Raw genomic sequence first — 17,863 nt, 5'->3', positions numbered from 1 at the left:
AGCACATGCGGAAGCCTGAACGACGACGGGGCTCCTCACGAAGCGTCTTTTGTACGTGAGCTCGGCTGGACTGAGTATTCTGGTAACAATGAATGGCCGAAGTAAAAACATAAACAGCTCTACTGTTGAAAGTTGTTCGGCTGTTGAATGTGTGGGCACAGCCAACGGCGTAGGGTAGTTTTGCTGAAACACAGCCTCAAAAATCACTACTAGGGACCCAAGAACGATGACAGTTGTAATCACAGAGACGAACAAAAGCAGTTTAGACGTGGAAAAGAAGCGTGAAGCATTGGTGGTGTATGTGGCTCTAGCCTTGTTGCTAAAGCTTCAGGAGCGAGAAAGACTAGTGATGGTGCAAACCTTTATCGCGCTTTCGTTCGCGGCTTGCAACTGTTTTTCCTTTTATTTGGAATTTTCGTTCACCGTCTTGTCGTTAGTGATGGCTACAGTTTTGAATTGTCAAAATTTTCTGAAGCGAAAGTTGAAATATTTTGTAGCAGTGCCTTTATAACATTCCCAAAACATAACAACCATAATTCTAAGGGTTTACTTTTATCGTCGGAGTCCTTTTCCTAGTAAATTTGCCTTCAGCCGATTAAGCTACCTAATTTTTTTGCATTGCAGGAGTGATTGAACAGTAGCTTTTATTTAGGGGAGCCTAAAGTAAAAACGTACCCGTGTTCAGGATTCAGAAACAGAAAGCTCCTTACTTTAGGCTCATTTCAAATAGGTAAAGAACATTCGTAAAGGGCAAGAAGTATCACGTGTAGCGCATTTTGGTAAGAAAAAAGACAGCCAAAATCCTCCAGGGTCGTAAGTGCACAGGAGACTAAAAAAGTCGCCATGTATCATTCAGGTAATCATAATGGATGAAGACACAACTAACGTTAAAAAATCACCGTGCATCTTTCAGGTAATCGTCATGGATGAACCAACGGCGAACATGGATCCTGACGAACGCCGCAGTATGTGGGAGCTCCTGCTTGAGGTCCGCCGAGGTCGCACGATTCTTCTGACAACACAATACTTAGAAGAAGCCGACGTGCTGGGAGATCGCATCGCGGTAATGGCCAATGGCCAGATCAGGTACAGCACCAACAAATACCACGGTTACCTCGAATTACTTTATCGGTCGGCTGAAACAGAAAGCTGGTATGCTTAATGCGGCAACCAAGTCCTCAGACCATTTAGCTTCGACTGCTAAAGGTGTCGATGACAGTGCCTGCGATTTTCATTGCTCCTTAAACAACATTCACTTTGCAGAAAAGCCGCCGTAAATGAAAAATTATTATTGTTGAAAGGCCGCAGGACTCCACGTTTGAGGGAATGAATCTGATGTCTCAAAATAGGTTTGACCATAATTTGCATTCACGTTTGGGTGTCGGAGCCTCAACAACCCGATCCAACCGCGCGTTACCTATGTGAGCGACTACACCAGAAACAAGACCCAACTTTTTTGCGTGTTCTGACCAGTGTGTTCGTCTTTCTGTGCAAGTGAACGCACATCATAAAATACGACTCGTCCAAACTTACACTTTAGACATTTTTACATTAAGAACCCAGGAAAATTAATGGTGGCTGTAAAGCTGGAAAGTCACTCATAAAGTGAAATCGTCCGCGAAGCGTTAGGATCACGAGAATTCATTTAAAGGGCACACAACAAAAATGCAATTAGCACCGCGTAGTAGCGCAATTTGATTTAACCGACCACGTATAAATTAAACACCATACATTAACCTAACCCCCGACTGCACGACCGCCAGTGACTTAGTAGGCCAGGTGTGTGCACCGCAAAGTAGACGCTGAAGATCCTGCGTCGGCGGCTAAAATCATATTCTTCTCGTCGATGGATTCAACATGTTCATGTTTTTGCGCAGTCAACTTGGCGCTGGCCATGATGCGGCGGCCTATGCACGCTTATCAGTGAATTCGCTGCCAGTACATTCCTAACCGCCATTGGTAACTGCCCTGGAAGGGGCACCTACTCATGTTATGCCTAATGGTAATGTGAGGTCAAACAGGATCGCAACCTATGCCTCCAACACTTGCTGCTCTTCATACCTTGGTTTTCACCGTAGCACATGCGAACGTGCTGATTCTTAGTTCCCCAAAAACAGGAAGAAATACTTTTGGTCACCACAGCCAGCGTGGTCCTCTACAAGAAGCAGGAGCCCCTTACCGTGGCAATATAGTTCAGTGCTTCAACGAAACATCCTCAAAAGCCGCACCCTTATTCCTAAAGAGAAAACAAACAAATTACTAGCTTACACACCCAATGCTGCCTTACAGATTTCCTCTGAAAGTTTTCTCCTAGAGCCCTCCGAGGTGCCCTAATGGTTGGAAAAGGGGTTGGAGTTTATTTAGTGAGCTTAGCATTCATTCATTTATTCATTCATTCAATCATTCATTAATTAATTCATTCATTCATCTACCTCCCTAGATGCAGGCGATCTAAATGCATCTGCAGTTGACCCCCATTGGCATGGCCTTGTCTGTGTGCCGGGAGCCAGTGTATTACCGCCATACTTCCTCAAAATACGCGTATCTATGTATGCTTAACTTTCATGGTCCTGTGTATGTGTCCGCAACCTACATACAAGCTTGTTGCTGTACACCCGCAGCCTACGTTTCATATTTATTGGTGCGCACGTAAGGTGGCCGTTGCAGTATTCCGGGAGGATGTTTTTCCCAGAACCAGCATGCTCCTTTTAATCCAGTCCTGACATGTAGTCCCCGCCTCCATAATGTGCGTGGGGCCGTTCCTTCATCTTTGACAAATACGTCGCTGCCTCTTCGTTCCTTATCGGTAAGCAGCTACTCTTATTAGGGCTTATATGACACAAAACAAAGTTTTGTATGCAGATAAGTTCCAGTTGTGAATAACCTAGTTTTTTTAAAGCGTATCGGTTTGCAAAGTTTTGGCGAATTGCAGCCAAGTGGACGTCTGTACTTCATTGCCTTGCTTGAGAATCAGTGCAGAAGACGATACAGCAGCCCTTTTTTGTATAGGCACAAACATATCCACAGAAAGCCTTGGAAATAGCAGCGGCCTCTTTCTATCGAATAAGTGGAGGCGTACCGCACATCAAGTAAAAATGCTTCCAGCGTTTTTAGCTTCGCGCGACGCACACGCACTAGAAATTATCTGGGCACGGAAAACCTTTTCCCCAAAGTACCTCTTATCACCACAGAAAATGCTCCATAGTAGCAGAAAACATATCTTGCAATTTTTTACGCAGGTGCCTCGGCTCCCCGACGTTCTTAAAAAACAGATTTGGCTCCGGCTACCATCTGCTGATCAACAAGTTACCGGGTTGCAAGACACGGGCTATTGAAAAACTTCTGCGAAAGCATTCTCCTAAGGTGAAGTTGCGGAGCGACAAAGGCTCCGAGGCAGTGTTCATCCTGGGCCAAATGTTCTCCTCACGACACATCATCGCCATGTTCAAGGTACATTCGTCGATGCACTAATATATCAGCTGTTTCTATTCGGTGTCAGCGTTCTTAGCGTATCTACTGCCACATGAAATGTACAACAGTGCACACAATTTTTTAGACGAAAGTAGCTCACCAGGATGTTTGAGGTGGTGTGATGGGAAGAAAAGGGCGACGAATAACGGTCTTCAAATACAAGGTGATAACCTTCGCTGGTTACATCAACAGACTGCGTTACTTACGTGCGTAAATCTTGGTAAAGCAATGTTCCCATGCAAACTTGCGGACATGTGCGATCATTCGGCTTGCCTACCATTGCAAGACCTCGCGTTCTTCGACCTAGACCGACTTAACTGCCCCCACCGCTAACTTGCATTCCCAATGACTCACGGCTAGTTTAGGTACATAACTTTCAGAACTCATTTGTGCTATGAACTGATAATGCGCGAAAATTTATGCGTATTCAGAACTCGCGCGGGTTTACAACCAGCCCGTGATTACGACTTAATTGGGTAAAACTTGTTCCGCTCAGTATTAAGGGTCTGTGGCTGAAGAAATTCCACCTGGGGATTTTGAGCATCAATGCTGGCAAAAGTTCAGGTCATATGCTGAAAAAAAAACATACAGGTCATATGCTGAAAAAAAAACATAATTTCTTGAAGATGAAGTTTTCGCCTTCATCAAATGGTAGATTCAATTTCAAGGGTGTACGAAAAGAGAAAGGGCCTTAGGGGCAAATTTAGGCTGCACCAAGACATTGTGTATAGCACGGGATATGTGACATTTCGTAACATCATGCGGTAAATTCTTATTTACTTGAATTCGGGCAGCGACTGCGAAATAAATAATCCTTCTGTGAGAGAGAGAGAGAGAAAGACGTGCTTTATTTGAGGCCTGTGCGAGAGCACTCTTGCTGTCTGCATCAGTGCTGGCCTGTGAGGGTGGTTGAGTCATCAGGGAGGGCGGGTGGGATGGTAGGAGTGTCTGTGGTAGGTACCCAATACGCCTCTTGGACCCTCGTCGGCATAGACAAACGTGGCAAGAGAGGTCCATAAGAAAGTGAGCGTGGTAATGTTTCGTGTTAATGGTAGCACCCAGTCGAAGTACGTCGTCGGGCGAATGTCCTCGGGGAGTGTATGGAGCGTGCGAGCACGGAAGAGAGCGTAACACTGGCAGTCCCACACCAAATGTTCGGCCGTTGCAGGCACGCAACACTGCAGACAGAGTCCTTCGCCGGGGTCATTGCCGTAGAATTTGTGGCGGAGCGCAGGTGAGAATGCGGTGTTGGTGGCAAGGCGGCGAACCAACGTCTGTGTAGCCCGCGGTAACTTCTCCGGCATGGGAGGAACAGGGCGCTCATGCTCTTCGGTGCGGTCTTACCTAACCTCACGAAGACACCGGAGTATCTGTCGGCGTTGCTGTTGTGCGAGTGCTTTCCTTACAGTTACCTCGGGCGGGCTTGCATTACTGATGGGCAATACCATCAGGGAGGTTTGCTGTCCAGCCGCAGCTCGCGCCTCGCTGCGAGCCCACTCATTGCCCTCAATACCCGAATGGGTGGGTACCCAAGCAATGGAGGCGGCTATGTTGAGGTTAGAATGTAACTCCAGGAAAAGTGCGACCAAGTCGGCGAGGATTCCCGGATACGAAGACGAAGCTTCGCTCACTCGCGTACAGATGTTGTATGCGCGAGCCGAATCAGTGAAGAGCAAAAGCTTGTGGGGTACGTCCCTCGGTTCGAAAGTGTTCCTCGCCCACTGTGCAGCATGGAGGAGGGCAAGTAACGGAAGGTACGTCGTGTCGGCGCTGGCGGTACTGGTAAGGAGACCCGCATTAGCGACGCAATGGGTGGTGTCAACCCAGGCCACCGCACAAACGTTCGCTAGGCCACTATCGTCCTCCTCACCAGTATCATTTCGTGGAGGCACCGAAGTCACCGCTATGCCGGTATATACGATGGCGTGAGTGACCGGCGATTTGTGCACGACGCTGAAATTGTGGGCCTTGGCAATTCGAAGCCGGGTTGCTGAATTTCGAGGCAGAGATCCCATGCCACGAGGAAGCGGCTTGCCATTCGTCAAGGGAATGCTGAAAGCACATGGAGGGAGAGAGGAGGGTATCCCAACAGCCATAGTGGGTAATATCTCAAGCTCGTCTAAGATGGAAAGTCCCGAGTTAGTGCTGCTAAGGCGGTCCCTCTGGGCTGAGAGGGCTTGCTCGGGTAATTCCGTCAGGAAATTCATCCCACCATGCGCATAAAGCTCACTTAGGGGTCTGTATTTCGGCAACCTGGTAACAACCCGTATGGCCTCCCGGTTAATCTTCTCTAGTTGCTCTTGCTGCCGGCGGGTAAGGACATGGTAGTTGTAAGCGTAGAGAATGCGGGAATTGATTATAGCTCGTACGAGCTGCCGCGTCTGCTTCTCTCTCGTACCCCAATTTATACTTGTAACTCGGCGAACGAGATGCAGCAAGGACTTGCACTGCGTGGTGACTTTCTTTACCCATGTCGTGCTTTTACCGTCTTAGTCAGTATATGCTCCGAGAACCCTGATGGAGGGTTTCCTGAGTATCCGTTGGCCTGCCATGGAGAGGGAAAAATAGTTGCGGATAGCCTCGGTTTTCGTGAATGGGCCATTGAGAACTGCCACATATTCTGTTTTTCTCAGCAGACACAGTCATTCCCATAGTCTGAAGGTACGTGTTAATGACATATAGGCCAAGCTGTAATGTTTGTTCCTGTTCCCCAGGTGCTCCAGTTGTAGCCCAAATGGTGATGTCATCTGCGTAGATGGCGAAATTTAATGACGGAATTTTCTCAAGCAATGGCGGGAGGTGTGCCATTACGAGATTGAAGAGAGTAGGTGACAGGACTGCACCCTGGGGTACTCCAACCCTGTTTGAGCAGGATGGTCCGGTGTATTCTCCTACTTGCACTCTTTACGTTCGATTGTACAAGCAATTTTTTGATTAATGTAAGCATGCGACCCCGTACTCCAGCAACTTCTGCGCTTTGTATCACAGCTCTGTGTGGTACGGAGTCGTAGGCCTTACGGACATCCACCGCCACCACAGTCCGTTTCTGTACCGCTGACTGAGCACTGAGGACCTGGTGATGCAGCATCAGCAGGATATCCTGCGTGCTTAGGCCTTGACGGAAGCCGATTTGATGCGAGTGAAACGTAGAAGTTTTCTCAAGGTGCCAATTGAGGCGCTCTAGAACCATGCGTTCAACCAGTTTACAGAGGTTGCTCGTGAGGGATATGAGTCTGAGATTGGCAAGGTCGTACGGTGGTTTTCCAGGCTTTGGAATGGGTTTGACAAGGGAGTCGCGCCAGGCATCTGGAAACGTGCCGGTCTTCCAAACCAAGTTAATCCCGTCTACCAGAAGGTGTAAGGAAGATTCTGGTAGGTTCCGTAGTTCTGCGACGGTGACTTCTTGCCCCTAAGCAACTCACCCCTAAGCAACTCACAGAAGTCACCGTTGTCCCTAAGCAACTCACAGAAGTCACCGTCACCGTCGGTGACGGTGACGGTGACTTCTGCGAGTTGCTTGCCAGGTTTTCATAACTCCGTTTCCAGTTGTCCGTCCAGTATGCGTTATCGCAACTCTATTGCTGTGAACCAAATATTACATCTGTGCAGTCACCCAACTTGATTTATTTTAAGGGAAACTTACAAGGCTAAGGTTTCTGTATGTTTTATATCAGCGAAACAAAACTCCCGAGACTGTACCTGTCTTTCAAGCACCATTCGTCCTATCGAGCGAAACTTCGAAAGAAGAGCGTCCCAGTATGAGTGGTAATAGTACGCGGTCGGAACGAAAGTAGCGTGCGGTTCAGTTCCAAACATAATTTGGTCCTCGAGTTCATACGCATGATAACTCGTGCATGCATCTTGAGAAGCTTGAATGCCTGCTGACATACACATCCAATTGATATGTTGTCATTTGAGCAGACCAACTTTGCGAGATGTCTTTGGGGACAGTTATAATATGTTCCAGCAGCTTTCTGTCACCACACGCCCCACGAAGAATCCCGTTGACGAGCTGGTGAGATTTCCCAAATGCGTACAGTTCGAGGGTAAACGAATTTACAAATAATTAAATATATAGATCAGTCATTGCTATAATAGGTATCCTAGGAATGTGGGCACTAATGCGGGAATGTATGTATGTATGTATGTATGTATGTATGTATGTATGTATGTATGTATGTATGTATGTATGTATGTATGTATGTATGTATGTATGTATGTATGTATGTATGTATGTATGTATGTATGTATGTATGTATGTATGTATGTATGTATGTATGTATGTATGTATGTATGCATCTATGCATGTACAGTGCGGTCCACTGTTAAAGGAAAACGGCGTGCGCGTGGCCGAGGGGCTCCGCGAAGCGCCGCCGCCGAGAAGTGGTGAGAATCGCTCAATGAGGCCGTTCGTTTGTGGATGATAAGGAGTTGAGTGCCCAAGCTGCGAGAAATAAATGCCGGAGCATTTCTTCGACAACATCAGCGGTGAATTGGCGCCCACGATAGCTGATGATGACGCGAGGCGGACCGTGGCAGAGCAGAATACGGTGCAAAAGAAAGTTTGAGTACTCGGTGGCAGTAGATGATGGGATTGCAGCTGTCTCAGTGTAACGAGAAAGGTAGTCCACGCAGACAATTATCCAATGGTTACCGTGCGTTGACCGTGGGAATGGACCGAGCAGGTCGATACCAACCTTCTCGAATGGAGAGTGCGGTGTGTTTCCGGGTGCAGTTGGCCAAGTGGCCGTGACGCAGGAGTTTTGTGGTGTGGACATTCGGGGCAACTGGCGACGTATCGTACTGTTACCTGACGCATTGTGAGCCAGTAAAAGCGCTGGCACGTGCGGTCAAGCGTCCAAGAAAGTCCCATTCGGCTCGCAGTCGCATCGTCATGCATAGCATGGAGAACCGAAGTAAGCTATGAGGAACCACAAGAACCAATCGGGAACCGGTTGACGAGTAGTTCTTTTTGTAGAGTAAGCCGTGGTGCACAAAGATGGAGCTGCGCGTTGGACTCTGACGTGCTGAATCGAACAGTGATGCTAGGTGCGGATCTTGCAGTTGTGCTTTCTTAAACGTACTGAGGTCGGGAAATTCTGTGTTCACACCCGCAAGGTAGCCGTCGAGGTTATCAGAATCGCCGTCTGTTGTTTCCATTGGGAGACTTGAAAGACAGTCTGTGTCAATGTTTGCGGCCGCTCGTGTAAATGTCCGTGAAGTTGAATTCCTGAAGGCGCAAAGACCATCCTGCAAGACGGCCTGAAGGGTCGCGGACGCTCACAAGCCAACACAGATAATGACGATCCGTAACTTCAGTAAAGCTGTGTCCGTACAGGTAAGAACAAAAACGTTGCGTCGCGAATATGACTGCCAGGCACTCTTGTTCCTTGACCGTGTAAATAGGCTTTACTTTGCTCAGCGAACGACTGTCATAAGCAATAACGTGTTCACGGCCATCATGACGTTGAACTACCACGGTACAAATTCCCGACTCCACTAGCATCCTTGTGAACTTCAATAGGGGCCAGCTGGTAGAAATGACGCAGGATTGGCTCCCATGTAAGCAGAAAGTTCAACTGGCGGAAAGCTTCTTCACATTCTTGAGTCTAAATGGAAAGGACGTCGTTTTGAAGCAGGCGCGTTAGGGGTGACGCATTGTTACCAAATGTGGGCACGAAGCATCGAAAATACAAGCAGGGGCCAAGAAAACATCTTAAATCATTTAGACTGGGGTTCCTTAAATGATGCGAAAGACGCAGTCTTGCGCGGACCTGGTTGCACATTATCATTGTCAACCAAAAGGCCTAAAACAAGGGCTTGGCGCTTGCCGAAGGGACATTTCTTTAGTTCAATACGAGGCCTGCGTTCTGTATGCAGTCAAGCACAACAGCTGGGCTGGCATTATACTCTTCAAAAGTGCCACCGAAAATGACGACATCATCCAGATAGCACATGCCTACGTTCCACTTCAGACCACGCAAAACTGGGTCCATGAACCGTTCGAAGGCGGCAGGCGCATTACACAAGCCAAAGGGCATAACATTAACTCGTATAGCCTATCTGGTGTGACCCAAGCCGTCTTTTCTTTGTCAATTGGATGCGTAGGAATCTGCCAGTATCCGGATCGTAAGTCGACGGAAGAAAAGTAAGAAGTTGAGTGGAGGCAGTCAATAGCGTTCTTAACCTGTGGTAAACATATACATCGTCTTTTGTGACAGCATTCAGGCGGCGACAGTCAAAACAAAACCGCCAGGAGCCGTCTTTCTTCTTCACCAGAATAACGGGGGCTCCCCAAGGGCTCGTCTCCTGAATCACGCCTTACTTCAAAATTTCGCCGAAGGTGGTCGTTAATAACTTTGCTTTGAGATGGTGACACTCGTTAAGGTTTATGCCGAATTGGTGTTGCTGATCAGGTACATATGACGTGATGCGCCCGGGATTTTGGAAACGACAGCGTGGAGCGCGTCTGGGGAAAATCAAATACAGCAGAGTACCGGGAAAGAATCCTCAACAGACACCGGCGTTCGTCAGTGCGGAGAGATCTATCAATCATTCCAACGAACTTTGCTTCCTGGGGAGAAGCATCGAGAGAATGAACTGGGGCATTCGTCAGTCCTAAAATTGCGCCTGGGGTATATTCGTCGTACGAGGCAATTTTCATGCCCTGGGGGAGCACGGCGGTTTTGTTTGAGCAGTTCATTACCTACACTCTGGAACGGCCATTAGCAACTGAGACGACACGGCGCGGAACCAGTAGGTTCTTTTAGATGCGACTGCACCTCATTCACTCGCCTTGTCCCTCCATACGGCGTTGTCCGTCCACACCCCTCCCCCTACACTAGAAAAAAATAATAGTTAGCGGCGCCCGGTTTCGAGCCCACGACCCTGTGGGCGGAACGCGAGGTACATGGTGCTCTTCCCACTGCGCCACAAAGCCGAGACAGAATCAAATGCTACGAACGCGCCTTATATCCTTAACTCATTAAAACTACGTCAAGAAAAGTTCTGATACAACGCATGATGGGGCAATGATTAACAATTGCAATAAAAGAAAAGAAGCTCCCACTTGGAGCAAAAATGATGGAGTAAAGGTCGTTGCGACAGCGAAGCCCCAAGCATACCACTTAGAGAGATTGACCAAGATTGGCCAATAAGACATATTAATAATCATAAAACATAATAATAATACGTGTTCCCGACACGTTTCACGCGATTTCAGAATCAATCCAACGGAATCACCATGTGAACCCCACCATGCGTCGCATCTACACAGTGCCCCTCGCGGGGAGGTGGGCGCAATTTTTTTGGCACAGCGTTCGTGTACTGGCTCCGCAAGGCTTTGAACGGGCCTGAACGGATCCTCGGCGAAGTGAGAACAATAAATCTTGCCGAAAGCGCTGTACGACATAGTCTTCCATTACAGAAAAAGCTGCGATATCATTCGAATCGTCCATTATGGGTGAAGAAACATAGTCTGGTAGGTGAATTTTTCCATTTGCGCAATTAACAGGAGCACCACTCTTTTTGAGGCCGTCAATAGCCAAAAATCTCCCACTTCCCCTCGCGGGAACCCCTGTGTAGATGCGACGCATAGGGGGTTCACGTTCCAGCGTTGGACAGGGGAGGAACGGCGCTGGAACGATGGAGTGGAGCGGCGCAGGCACCGCGTTTTATAGCGCGCATAACGGTGAGGGGACGCGCCGGCGCGAGTGTGTCTGCCGCGGCAATGACGCAACACAATCCAACACAATCCACTTTAATCCAATCCAATCCAAATCCAATCCAATCCAAGCCAAGCCAAGCCAAGCGAAGCCCATCCAAGCCAATGCATTCTAAACCAATCCAATGCCCCTCGCGAGAGAGTGTGCGCTATCGGAGAGGAGAGGGGGTGAGCGGCGGAGAGCGCAGCTCACGCTGCGAGGAGAATGGGGGAGGGGCGGACGCCGACAGCAACGCCTACGTCGGATGCCGGGACAAGGTGAGTGAATGAGATGCAGTCGCATCCACTAATATGACATCGTGTGCGCAACGGGAAAGCACAGTGAATTCTGGCTTGAACACCTTTCCACCGAGGTGCACACCTGCTAAACAGGTCCCAAGCGGACACAACACTTCGCCCCCCAAAAACATAAAATGCAACCGGTTGATCCTAACGGAACATCACCTTTCCCCGTAAACTCTGTTTAAATTTCAAACTCATAACCGAAACCGTAGATCCAGCGTCCACTAGAGCGCTTACAATGCCATCAATTATAACGTCCACTTTATCCTTTAACATTAGGACAGGCAGAGTTATTCCTCAAGAAGACGGTCCCGCGACCTCACCCTCATCGTCCACGCCGGCTAGTTTCGCGGCGGGGGCGAGCGACGTCGTGGAGAAGAACAGCGTACGTGCTGAATCGGGGGTGTGACCTACCTGTCAGAGGCCGGAGAGTTGTCGCGACGAGCTTGCTGAATCCGTCCTGTCTAGGAGGAAGTGCTGACTGCGGTTGTCCGTAGCCCCCCAAAAATCGCGAGCGTAGGTAGTAAGCGCGAACACGGACTGTACGAATCTCGGTGTTTGGCAACGGCAGCGGCAATAACGCGCAATGTGTCCAACGCATCCGCAAAATAGGTTCACTCCGAAACTCGGCCTGACCCTCTCTGTACTCGAGGGTAGGGCGTCCGACATAGCTTGGGTACTGGGACAGGTATGGAGGGTTGAGGTGCTCGTTGTGGCTGCTCCTATCCCGGCACACGTGAGGTGCCAGCTGGAGGGGATCCCCGAGTGTCATTGAATTGTAACGCGTGTTCCTGGTTGGGAAAGCGTTCAAGGGCTCTTCTTGTATTGCACAGCCATCGCGCACGGCGTCAGTCCGCTGAGTTAACTCTGCATGCCGTACGAGTTCTTCTCGCACGATACGACGCACAATCTCAGCGAGGTCGGCTGACAGGGGCACATCAACTGCAGCGACAGCGGTAACATTGGCAAGACGTCCAAACTTGGCCGTAACGCGCCGCATTTTCAAACCTCCAAACGTCCTGCAGTGCTGGATCATATCGGCCGTAGTGTTGAGCTGATCTTTGCTTATCAGAAAGTTGTAAACATCTTGGGCGATGCCTTTAAGAATGTTACCCATTTTGTCTTTTTCAGACATCGCCGAATTTACAATTCGTCACAGCTGCAGCATGCCTACAATGTATGCCGTGCCTGTTTCCCCCGGGAGTTGAGCTTTTTATAGTAATGTCTGTTGGCTTATTTCTTTTTTGCTGCGGAGTCCCCAAAACCTTGGCTGATTTCCGTTACAAAACGGCACCAACTGGTGACGGTTTGTGCGTTATTTTTGAATCAAACCAACGACGTGTGAGTCAGGAAAAAAAGAAAATTGGAGAGATGCATGGTCGCGTCCCATCGATTGTATCGGCTTACTCTTTCGTAGTGCCGTAGCCAATCGTCGGCATCCTCACCGGACTCGCCAGAGAAGGGTCTTCGTGAATGTTGCAGGGTGGTCTGGAGCCACGCGCTGAGCTGTTTCGGTGGGCATCTCCGGCAGTGATGGTGACAGACCAGTGACTCGTCCGCTCTGGTGAAGAACCTGGTGAAGCACCCTGGTGAAGCACCCTCCACCACAATTGTTACGTGCGGGGAAGGATGGTGGAGTGCAAAGTAAACAAGGGGTAGCTCAGTATGGCCGACTGCAGCCGCGAACGCTAGCAACCTCGTCTGCCTCACCCTCAAGCACCTTCGCTTGAATTCGTTGCTTAATTCCTTGGGTCACTTGACCTTGTGGACCGTCCGTAGACAGCGCAACAATATATATATATATATATATATATATATATGTATAAACACATACACACAAACCCGCACATGTATATACAAAATAAGAAAACCTCGAACAAGTCAGCGACCGCGATTGCAGCCAACGTTTCCCGGCGCCCTGGTGAAGCCACGTCTCATGCTGAAACGTTGGCACCAATCCTGGTCGCTGTCTTGTTCAAAGTTTTCGCTTGTGTTTCCTCCTATCTTCTAAGGTATATTGCTCCCTATATATATAGATATAGGGAACAGGGCAGTATGTGTGTGTGTAAAGCAGATCAAGTAGAGGAAAACATACAACTGCCTGGTACAATTTGTCGGCAATCACACAAGCCACTACACAGATATCCGGCGCAGAAGAGCAATGGGCTAGGGTGCGGAAGGCAAACAGTCCCACGCAATAAAAAAGCAGCTTTTAACACCTAAAAGAACAATATAAAACCAAGGCATCCTGCCGGTAATGGCACGGCGAGCTGAAACTGGGTCATTACTAACCAACTGGAAAGCCAAGTAAGGTCGACTCATCGGACTATGAAACGAGCAGATTGGAGCAGCCCTTAGGGGCATGAAATGAGCTCCTTAGATTAGGGAACAAACTCGAGTAGATGATGTCAAATCTGAAATAAATAAAAAGAAGCGGCCTAGGGCTAGCGCCACTTTAGTGAGTTGGAATGAAAACCGTTGGACTACCAGGGTAAGTCTGGATAACGCGGCACGGGTATATGAGAACGGAAAGGCCGATAAATCAATGAAAGGCAAAATAAGGAAGTTCGGAGGCAAAGCATGGACTCTACCAGCACGGGACCGGAGCTGTTGGAAGTCAATGGGAAAGGCCCTTGTCCGGCTGTGGATGGAACGTTCGCAAAAAGACGCCCCTAGCTATAACGTGAACTATACGATGGAGTAGTCACAGCGAAAAAAGACCGGTCTCCAGTCGAAACATAGAAGATGTATTCTTAGTATAATTATTGGAATAAATATCCTTCGTCGCCGTGCATGTATACACACACCTAAATCTTACCTGCACTCAATCTCATCATCTTCATCAGCCTATCTACGCCTACTGAAGGGCAAAGGCCCCTCCCATGCATCTCCAATTATCTTGGTGCTGTGCTAACTGTGACTAATTTATTCCCGGAAACTGCTTGATTTCATCCGCCTATCTAACTTTCTGTTAGCCATCTAGAGTTGACGAAGCGCACCCACGTGCGGCTTCATGCAGTCAGTTCCGTAGCCAAGCCTGGCCAAGCGTCGTCAAACGCCAAAATGGGGGTCCGTGCATGTTGCCTTGTGGGGTTCGTTGTGTCAGATTGCGACGAATGATCCGGGATCGTACTCTGAGCCACGACGTAATAGTGAGGATTTTTATACGTGGGACTCTCTGTGAGCTGCGCCGGGACTAGACGAAAAATTAACGTAGCAGCCGGGAAAACGCAACACTGAGTTAAATATAAGCGGAGCACTAAAAAACATATGTATATATATATATATATATATATATATATATATATATATATTGTGAGGAAATGAGGGGCTCGTTGAGGAAATACAGAAATATAGGTCGGCAGTCTACAATGCCAAAGGAGGCATAGGGGTGTGGTTAGGCTCTTTTATTTTTCACTATGGTTAATTAAGTAAACATTTTTTTTAAATATACAGAAGAAAGAAAGAAAAACACGCGCCCAGAGTGGGGACCGAACCCACGCCTTTCGATTACATGTCGAATGCCTTACCAATTCAGCTATCTGGGCGACTGTGTTCTCCTTCACTTTCTGGGCTATTTATATTTACTAGAAGTGTATTTGACGCTTGAGGGTGGTAGCCAGCACCACTCTGACTACAATTAACCATAGTGAAAAATAAAAGAGACTAACCACACCCCTATGCCTCCTTTGGCATTGTAGACTGCCGACCTATATTTCTGTATTTCCTCAACGAGCCCCTCATTTCCTTACTATGTTATTCTGCAAAAACCTAGCGAGGGTCTCGGTTTATGGCAGCCTTGATGCCTGGGTAACATAAGAGGGCTTCCCGCCAGTAACCCGCTCATGACAGGCTGTAGACGTTCGAGACACGCCCCGGGGGTTATAAAGAAGGTCCCCTTCTCCCCGTGTAGTCAGAGTGGTGCTGGCTACCACCCTCAAGCGTCAGATACACTTCTAGTAAATATAAATAGCCCAGAAAGTGAAGGAGAACACATTCGCCCAGATAGCCGAATTGGTAAGGCATTCGACATGTAATCGAAAGGCGCGGGTTCGGTCCCCACTCTGGGCGCGTGTTTTTCTTTCTTTCTTCTGTATATTTAAAAAAAAAATGTTTACTTAATTAACCGTAGCGAAAAATAAAAGAGCCTAACCACACCCCTATGCCTCCTTTGGCATTGTAGACTGCCGACCTATATTTTTGTATATATATATATATCAAGGTTGCAGTCGTCATTGCCAGTGCTATTCGGCTTTTTTTTCGAAATATTTAATAGGTCCGAATGACGTGTGCTTGTCACGTTTCTTTTATACATTGATAAAAAGCGAAAATATAGGTCGAGAAAAAATCCGCCGTTTTTCCGGGAGCGGGACGGCGGAAAAACGGCGGATTTTTTCTCGACTTATATTTTCGCGTATTTATCAATGTATAAAAGAAACGTGACAAGCACACGTCATTCGGCCCTATTAAATATTTCGAAAAAAAAGCCGAATAGCACTGGCAATGACGACTGCAACCTTGATATGTATCTTTACCGAGTCCCTCGTCCCGTATCTTTCTTCTGTTCTGCTATATATATATATATATATATATATATATATATATATATATATATATATATATATATATATATATATATATATATATATATATATATATATATATATATATATATTGAGGGAGTCCGGGTAGCGTAGAGGGGAACGGTTTATTCCGAGGAAGACCCAATCAAGAAGCAGTGATGACTTGAGTAGCCGACATGATGAAGATGAATCGATGACCATAGTGTGTCCAATCGGAGCACGGAAATTGTCCCAGCACAGTATATTGTCCCAGGGCTGTAGATTCTGCTAGTGCTCGCACTTATCCGCCCCTCTTTGAAAGTGTTCACCCGGCCGGAGGCGCAGAAAGGGCGGTCAAGTGGCCGTGCGAGGGCGGGGTAGGAACTGCTCCATGGGCACAGGTGATCGGGATACGGTCTCGGAGTAAGTCGGCATGTGCAGAGGAGCAATATGACATGGCTGAGGAAAAGTTGTCATCGACAGCAGCTCCTCTCTGATAATGTCACGCAGGCCAGGTGCGCGACTGTGGTTGTTCTGAGCGCAGGGTGTGTCGCGAGGATACAACTCTTCACGGATGATGTCGCGAATCAGAGTACGGAGCTCGCCATAGCCAGAGGGGCAGGCAGGCAAGGTGCCGTGTTGAATACGGATGGACTGTAGATGGTCGCGCCGCTGACACATCGTTCGCACATCGGCAACGGTAGTGGGATTCTGAATCGCCAGAGCATTAAAGGCGAAATCGAGGATTCCTTTCAGTATGTGGCGCACCTACTCCGTTTCAGTCATGTCCTTGTCGAAGCGGTGGCTTAGCACGAAGGCATCCTCAATGTATGTAGCGTAGGTCTCCTCCAGGCGTTGCACACGGGCATCAAGTTTCTTTTTGGCTTCATCACAGCGGGCGAAGGATGTTCCGAAGATATTACGTGATTCCCCCTTGAAGCTCGCCCAATTAGCGAAACCGTCCTGGTTAAGGAACCACGTCTTCGCCACCTCATTCAGTAACCAGAAAACATTCTTCAGTTTGAATGCGTCGTTCCACTGGTTGAACGCGCTCACTCGCTCAAACTGGTCAAGCCATTCCTCAACGTCTTCGCCCCGAAGGCCAGCAAAAAAAAGCGGTTCGCGTTGGGGGGTGGTGACAGAAAAGGTGGGCTGGACAGGAACTGCAACGTTGCTCCCATCATTGCTGCTCTCGCGCTGCATTGGGCTAGTTGGTACGCGCCGTCCTGATCGAAGCTTCAGCTGTGCGATCGGGAGAGGTAGACGGCAGGATCTAAGGCACTTTCCACAACTTGTCACCGTCGGGTACTCGTGAAGGGAAACGGTTCATTCCGAGAGCCGAGGACCCAGGAAAACCCTGCCAGGAAGCGGTGATGATGATGTGAGCAGCCGAGATTATGAAGATGAAGCGACGACGATTGTGCGTCCGAGCGCAGCACGGCGATTGTTCCAGGACTATATATATATATATATATATATATATATATATATATATATATATATATATATATATATATATAAGGTTAGTAGAGACAGAGACACACGAGAAAGGCGTAGAAAAAAGAAATAGGTTTACTGATGTTTCAGGAAGAGGACTTCCTTTCTTCTGACTCTAAAGAAAGGAAGTCCTCTTCCTGAAACGTCAGTAAACTTATTTCTATTTTCTACGTCTTTCTCGTGTGTCTCTGTCTCTACTAACCTTATTTTTTCGCGCTCTGTGTGAGTTTTTATCGTTCCACACTACATATATATATCTATCTATATATATATATATAAATATATATATATATATATATTGTAGTGAAGATTAGCAGCTATGCTCCGC

At 47.9% G+C, this 17,863-nt stretch overlaps 1 protein-coding gene across 1 annotated transcript in view; it reads left to right on the top strand.

Moving 5' to 3' along the window:
• The window catches only part of LOC144168177 (phospholipid-transporting ATPase ABCA3-like), a 42,327-nt gene that overhangs the window by 8,049 nt on the left and 16,415 nt on the right, over positions 1-17,863 (top strand). The window contains exons 4-5 of the mRNA XM_077697212.1: positions 914-1,086; positions 3,240-3,450. Of these exons, the coding sequence (XP_077553338.1) occupies positions 914-1,086; positions 3,240-3,450 (384 nt within the window). The remainder of the gene's footprint in view (positions 1-913; positions 1,087-3,239; positions 3,451-17,863) is intronic.

The sequence above is a fragment of the Haemaphysalis longicornis genome, unplaced genomic scaffold (genome assembly GCF_048455015.1).
Source record: "Haemaphysalis longicornis isolate Haplotype H1 unplaced genomic scaffold, Haemaphysalis longicornis Haplotype H1 scaffold_2, whole genome shotgun sequence".
NCBI lineage: Eukaryota > Metazoa > Arthropoda > Arachnida > Ixodida > Ixodidae > Haemaphysalis > Haemaphysalis longicornis.
The sequence above is the reverse complement of the archived record's forward strand: the minus strand, read 5'-3'. Positions and strand labels throughout refer to the sequence as shown.